The sequence below is a fragment of the Cetorhinus maximus genome, chromosome 20, assembly GCF_964194155.1.
Source record: "Cetorhinus maximus chromosome 20, sCetMax3.hap1.1, whole genome shotgun sequence".
Taxonomy (NCBI): Eukaryota; Metazoa; Chordata; class Chondrichthyes; order Lamniformes; family Cetorhinidae; genus Cetorhinus; species Cetorhinus maximus.
Genome location: NC_135898.1, coordinates 85,707,294 through 85,714,909, shown reverse-complemented (window position 1 = coordinate 85,714,909; position 7,616 = coordinate 85,707,294). Strand labels below are relative to the sequence as shown.

Here is a 7,616-nt window from a genome sequence, read left to right as displayed (position 1 = left end):
AAAATATTTTTTAAACATGAAAAATCACAGCTTCCTTTCACAAATCTAACAAATGGTTTCATTTTTTAAAAACAGTTTTGATAAGAGTAGGTAGGAGGAAACTGTTTACGCTGGGTGAAGGGTCAATAACCAAAGACACAGGTTTAAGCTAATGGGCAAAAAAGATAGAAGTGAGATGAACGAAAAGGTGGTGGAAACATATTCAATAGGGACTTGAGAATTAAATAAATACATGAAGGGGAGATGACTACAGGGCTATGGGGGAAAAGCAGGGCAATAGGACTAACTGGATAGCTCTTTCAAAGGCAGCATAGCAATGATGGGCCGAATGGCTTTCTTCTGTACTGTTAAGATTTTATTGTCTCAATTTTTTTTCCATACATTAAAGGCAACCTCAAAAGATGCAAAGCAAAGGTGTTGGGGAGAAGGAGAATGAAAAATAAATGAATTGAGTTGGAGGAAAAACTTTAAAAACAACATTTTTGGAAAAAAAAACCTTTATGGAACACCAACCTTTTAAAAAAAATTATAACTAACAATCTGACACCAACCCGTCCACTCCCCGGAAAAACTCCAACACCAAGTGTCACAAATCTTGGGTGCCCTTCTGATATTTTTTTAACAGTAGATCATTTTTATTGAGAAAGTATTAGACTTGCACCACAGAAATCAAACTAAAGAGAAAGCATAAAATACAATCTTAAGAAACATGGTTTATGAGGACTCGGAGAGCTTTACTAGCTCTTTAAATAGTGTTTGACATCGCACTCTATACAAAACAAAAGGTCTAATCCGACAATATATACAGTAGAAGGCAGCATTTAGAGGTGAGGATACATACATATATATATTATATATTATTTTATATGACAAATGAACATTGATTCCAGAAAGCTTTCCTCTCATAGCTAGATTGTAGCCCTAAACCCTTAATACAGAGGAGTCCATTCGCAAGCACAGATCTCTCGTGTCTATCTCTGTCCTCTCCAGTTTTCAGTTTACAGTACATTTTATTTAAAATGTAAAAATAAAATTTACATTTAAAAGGGGAGGGGCGAAAAGAAAGAATGAATGCCTCGTCCTATTTGCTCAAGATGTAATGGCACTGAGCGCACACAAAGACCGTCTCTCGTTGGGCATCTGGTGCTGAAAGAGAAAGAGAGGGAGAGAAAATCATAGTGCAATAAAACCTGAGGGCAACAGGATTGTATGTTCTGTCGCTTCCTCCCATTTAGCCGGGAGCTGGAGTTAGCAGAAGTGGAGGTGTTTACAACAAATAGAACATATACAAATACTGTGTTCAAATTATCTCATGGAAAGGAGGGACAGACGAGTGGACTGCATCTGACATCTCAACTGACGAACAGGCAAACCTCCATACTGAAGGAAAACAGGGTTTGAATCCAACCAAATAGGATGGATTGGAAGTCATCTCTGGATGAACTTCATGAGAAATGACTCTCAATGGAGTGCAGTGTGCATGTAACGCAAACTTTGGCCCTTATTCAACGGCCATTGGCAACCTTGCTCAGGGAAGCCTAGCATGGGAAACAATAAATCCTACAGTAGGGATTCTGAAGTCTACTTTTGGGGCAAATAAGCAAAGGGAGCACTGATCTGCACGATGTCTGATGTGTAAGTGCCTTGGTGCCAACGGTGGGTGTCCCATATTGAAAGGACTCCATTCCCCAGAATCTGTATTTCTCATTATAATGAACATCAAAAGTCAGATTTTTGTTTGGGGAAAAAGTCAATCAAATCTGCAATTTCAACCAGGCAGTGAGTTGTGTGTAGTTACAGCTATACAAAGCGCTGATTAGATCACATCTGGAGTGCAGTGTTCAGTTCTGGGCATCACACCTTAGAAAAGATATACTGGGCTTGGAGCGAGTTTAGTGTAGATTCACCAGAATGATCCATGCTTTTCAAAGAATTAAAGTACGAGGCAAGATTACACAAGCTAGTGTTGTACTTCCTGGAATTTAGAAGATGGTATGGTCTGATTAAAGTTTTCAAGATATTAAGGAGAACAGATAGGGTAGATACTGACTTGGTTGGGGAATCTAGCACTAGGGGACACAGCATAAAAATCAGAGCCAGGTCTTTCAGAATTGAAGTTACAGAACACTTTTACAGGACTTTGGAACACTCTTCCACAAACAGCAAATGATGCTGGGTCAACTATTAATTTTAAATCTGAGATCGATAGATTTCTGTTAACCAAAGGTTTAAAGACAAAGTTAGGTGTATGGAGTTGGGTGAAAGATCGGCCATGATCTTATTGTTTCTACAGAACGGGTTTGAGGGGCTAAATTACTTGCTCCTACGTTCCCAAGCTGGGACGAGGAGGCTGCAGGACTCTATCTTAATTGGAAGTTTAGCAGATGCAAGCATTGCAAAGCTGTTAGTCCATTCCTGATGTACATGGAACATTCAGTTGGCACTTGCAACAGAGTTAGTTTTATTTTACTGCAACTATTTACAGGCACTAAAAGTATTTTTAACAGATGAAGCAAACCAGCCATACCGCTTATATATATATATATATATATATATGTGTTCAAAACATTTGATCCAGCAAAGAAATTAAGCCAAAATTCATCAGTAATTAGCTTCAAAGTCGCATGCTCTTTTGATGTCTGCTTTCTCTACTCTTCGCATCAAAGTGGTGATACATACTGCGGTGGTCCCACCTTTTTGGTAGGAGCCTACACAATGAGTGTTGACATGCTCTTTGAGATGAGGAGAGGAGAAAGGGACAGGGGGGATATTACACCAAGCTTAATCATCTCCAGGAAAAAGATGTTCACTAGATGTCAACTAGGAGCTGGGAATCATAGCTGCTTGCTCCCTGACTGAGCACAGAAGCACTGAGGCTCGTCATGGCACATATATCTGTCACCCTCAAAACAGAGATCCGCAAATTCAGCACAGATGGGGAAACCACACCAAGGGCATTCTCGGTATGTAGTAGCACAGTAGGTAGTGCAATCTTCCACCAAATTACAAAGCAGTTTCTTTGGCTTGGTTTTTGACTCAAGGCACAGAAGCGTTGCATCTATATTGCATGCTGATTTTGAATTATTTTTGCAAACTTTTTAAATTGAAAGAAAACCACCAAAAGACACAAAAACGGAAGGCACCAGGGAAATAGGAAGAGTAATAATTACCAGTTGCTCCCATTGACGATTTGGGAACTTTAAATGAACAGCATCTCGAACAATAGCTGTTGCCACAGTTGCTGCAGTTGCGCTAAGCATGGACAGGAAAAAAGAACTGTGATGAAAGGAGCAAGTACTCAACACATACCCAGTATATTAGCAGCACTCCCTACCAATACATTGCCTATACAACGTTAATTACCAAAAGGAAAGGGGGGTGGTGGCATAGTGGTACTGTCACTCTGGTAACCCAGAGACCCAGGATAATGCTGGGGACCCGGGTTCAAATCCCACCATTTGAATTCAATAAATGTCTGGAATTAAAAGTCTAACGATGACTATGAAACTGTTGTCAATTGTCATAAAAACCCACTTGGTTCACCAATGCCCTTTAGGGAAGGAAATCTGCTGTCCTTACCCAGCCTACATGTGACTCCACAGCAATGCCCCCTGAACAAGGGCGATTAAATGCCGGCCCAGCCAGTGACGCCCACATTGCCCCAAGGGTGAGTACTGACCCTCCGACATTGTAGTAACCCCTCGGCGCTGACTCTCCGACAGTGCAGCGTTCCCTCGGTACTGACCTCTGCCAACAAGTGCTCCTTCAGTACTGACCCTTTGACGGTGCAGAGCTCCCTCTACTGAATTTGGAGTGACAGCCGAGAGTCTTGCACTCAAGTTCCTGGAGTAGGATTTGAACCTACAACCTCCTGACTCAAGAGGTGAGAGTGCTAGCCGCTGACCCATGGCTAACACTGCTGTATAGCCATTCCATCTCTTTTTTTTAAAAAAAACGATAGGCATTGAGCTTGATGACAACAAAGGAATGAATTATTTTTTTTGAAAGAATACTCACTCGCTTCTTCAGGACTGAAAACGTGGCACTGCAACTGTTACAATTTCCTGAAATATAGAAGGAAAAAAGTGTAATAAAAACATAAATTAAAAAGCACAGCTATTAAAACAAAGCTTCTTCCACACTGACTCTACATTCCACTTCTGTTATTGCACTGATTGCCACAGCATGCTCTGGAACAATCATTACATATTAATTCACTGGAAATGCAGTTGACATAATCAGGTTCCAACTTTGACCCTCCTTTCAGGAGGAGATCATTGCTGGACTGCGTCAATGAAATAAAAAAAAAATCACGATTTGTCAGAGGAACGGGATACAAAAATAACAGACTTTCGAGCAAAGATGTCGACGTGTATCGCAGGAAAAGAAAACGTGGCGGTGGGAGGGGTGAGGGTGCTGCAGCTCCTCGGTAATCTGTGCACCGTAGCTTTGTGATGTCCAATTAGTCTTTGCCCTCCCTCTGAACTATTAAAGCCACTGCTTCACATTATGCTGGGCTCGTGGTGGATTCCTGACCCCTCACTCCATTGCTATATAGTGACACAATAACAACAATAGCTTGCATTTATATAGAACCGGTGATGTGGTGAAACACCCCGAGGCACTCCTCAGGAGCATCAACAAACAAAACTTGACAGTGAGCCACATAATCAGACATTAGGAAAGATGACCAGAAAGCTTGGCCAAAGAGTTAGGTTTTCAAGAACGACTTAAAGGACACACAGGTAAAGAGGCAGGGAGGTTTAGGGAGGGAGTTCCAGCGCTTAGGGTCTAGCCGCTGGAGGCACGGCCACCAATGGTGGAGCGATGAGAACTGGGGACGTACAAGGGGCCGGAATTGAAGACGCAGTGATCTCACAAGGATTGTGGGGCTGGAGGAGCTTACAGAGATAGGGACAGGCAAGGCACTGGAGAGATTTGGAATACCAAGAAAATTCTGTTTGAGATCAAAGACAGCAGACTAATTTCATTCTAAGCCAACCAGCCTCAATGTTCGCATGTTCTCACAGACTGGTGGAGGTTTACAGACACTGCCAATATTTCAGAATGCCATAAATAATCAGCATGCTAGCCGAAATGTACTCCTACTTTCAAAAAAGTGAAAGAAGTGATAAGTCATAATTTAGTGTTTTTCAAAATCATTTATTTGTAATTGACTTTAACCCTTCAAACCCAAAGGAAACTCCTCTCTCCCTGGGCCAACCTCTTTATAAATTTTCCAGCTCTCTCACTCTTAATATTACAGCAATGAAACCACTCAAAGACCAGGATTAGCTTTATTACAGGGCTAGTAACCACAACGGAAATAAGCATTTAAAATCCAATTTTAATTAAAAAATAATAAATTTTAAGCGCTTTTTTTCTTTGTTCTTTTATCCCTTTCCCTTTGACTTCGCTGTCCTCTCCAATTCCCTGTCACATTTTCTTTCTATTGCTCAAATTCTACTTTTATTCTAAACAAAGTTTCCTTTTTGAACCACTGTAAAAGTTATGGCCTGTTTTTTTACCCCTCCTGTCGCCCCTTTTCCATTTTTGACAGGTGAAGCACTTTCAAATTCTATTTTCATTTTAATTGTTTCAAATCTGCTCAATTTGATTGCTGTCCAGCCAATCTGAAGCTTAAAATGTTAAAGGGTAATGCTGTATAGAAGCACAAAACAGAAAGGCCTCTCTTCAGTCGCTCGGTCCGGGAGTGCAAAGGGCCAGAGAGGCAATTTCTGGCTAGCTCCAGCTTTTAAAAATTCAATATGTTATCTTTCAGAAACACCACCTGCATTTAAATAGCACCTTTAACACACTAAGATATCACAAAGTTCCTCACAGGAATGTTATCAAACAAAAATCAACACCAAGCTAAAGGACATTAAAAGACATTGCTAGAGAATAAAAACTTGGTCAAAGGGTCAGCTTTGAAGTGGGTCTCAAAGGAGGAGGAGAGGAGAGAGAGGTAGAGAGATTTAGGGAGGGAATTCCATAGCTTAGGACCTAGATGCTGAAGGCAAGGCCACCAATGGTAGTGTGAAGGAGTCAGTGTGGACGCAAAGGCAGAGTTGGTAGAATGCATAGTTCTCCGAAAGTTGGAGGGCTGGAGGGAATTACAGACATAAGGGAGGGAGAAGACATGATTTGAAATGAGGATGAGGGTCTTATAATGGAGGCACTCAAGGACCGAGAGCCAATGTAAGTCAGTGAGCACAGGGGTCTCGGGTGAACGGAACTTGGTTCACATCCTTCATCCATTTGCACTACTAAATACAGATCCAGTTACCAGTAAAATATGTTCTGGCCCTACAAGACTGTGTCCCCCAGTATTCAGCAGTGAATAAATATGGCCACAGAAATGTATAAAACAGCTACTCTTGCAGGGATAAAGCGGAGGCTATTGCTTATCCTTCCAACTTGAAAGAGAAACACAATCAAGAATAATTTCTCTTCTCTACTTTATAATCTGAAAACATTTGAAAAAAACTCTCCAGATCAGTTTACACAAAGACCTATTTGGCCAATTTGAACTCATCCTTCAAGGAACCAACCCTACTGCCCACCTGAACAGGTAAGCAGAGCCTGGGTTCAACACCTCACTCGAGAGATGAAACCACCCTCAGTGCTGTACTGAAGTATTAGTTTAGGCCATGAGTCTAAGTACTAGTGTAGGGTTTGAACGCTCACCTTCTGAGGTGAGGATCCTACTAATGGAAACAAGCAGGTGTGAGCCGTTACCACTCTTGTCCAAAATTCAGCTGATCTCCATCCATATGAAATAAATTTACCCTGTTGCTACCCCAGATCTTCATTCTCAGGCCTTGGAAGCCAGTGAGGGAACGTTTCACCAATGAGGGCCAGCAAGCACAAGGGAGCTATAACGGGTGCAGTAGCAGCGAATGGGTTAAGTGAAGAGTACAACTGCGTCAATATAAAATACTTCCTTGCAGAATACCAGTTATCCCAACTGATAATGCTGAGGAAGGGAAATCTGCAGAGAATCATTTTTCCAGATGTAATCGGACAGAAAGCGTGTTTATATTCTGGAAACTCCATCTGTTTAAATGTGACTCCATGTATAAGGTTCCCAGCAACATATGCTGAGCGTGCAAAAAAAAAAAAGTGCTGAGGTTATCAAAACACAGGTCAACGAGCATTTAGGTCACATCCCTGGGCTAAAAGACAAACGTGTTAAACATGTCCTTTGTCAGCTGTTGAGCCAATTCCTCAAACGCTAAGTTTGGCTTTGCTGCTGTTTTATCCAGTTCTCTCTCTCTCTCCCCACCCACCTCCAATATGGGGGGTTTGGAGGAGTTTTGGGTCTGGCAGAGGGTTATGGCACAGCCCTATTAAGACTTGGAACCTGGGTTTGGATATATCTCCAAATGAATGAAGGTCACCTGTCTCGATGATACTACCAAGACACAAACGGCCTTGTTGTAGGGAAGAGCATGAAAATGTGATACAGGGCTACAAACTGTCTTGGACAGCGTGTGGAGGTTCTCAAAGTGAAAAGATTTTTGGGTCAATCTCAACTGATATCAATATATTGACCTAATAACTAATGGAACAGAGACAGATCAAAGCACAGGTCACAGACGGAGAGGATCACA

At 41.6% G+C, this 7,616-nt stretch overlaps 1 protein-coding gene across 1 annotated transcript in view; it reads right to left on the bottom strand.

Annotated features, from left to right (window-relative positions):
- Positions 1-614: 614 nt before the first annotated feature.
- zfyve27 (zinc finger, FYVE domain containing 27) overlaps positions 615-7,616 on the bottom strand; it is a 168,350-nt gene continuing 161,348 nt past the window's right edge. Inside the window, exons 9-11 of the mRNA XM_078565097.1 lie at positions 4,018-4,064; positions 3,171-3,252; positions 615-1,146 (exon numbers count right to left, since the gene is read on the bottom strand). Coding sequence (XP_078421223.1) covers positions 1,082-1,146; positions 3,171-3,252; positions 4,018-4,064 — 194 coding nt within the window. The 3' untranslated portion in view covers positions 615-1,081. The remainder of the gene's footprint in view (positions 1,147-3,170; positions 3,253-4,017; positions 4,065-7,616) is intronic.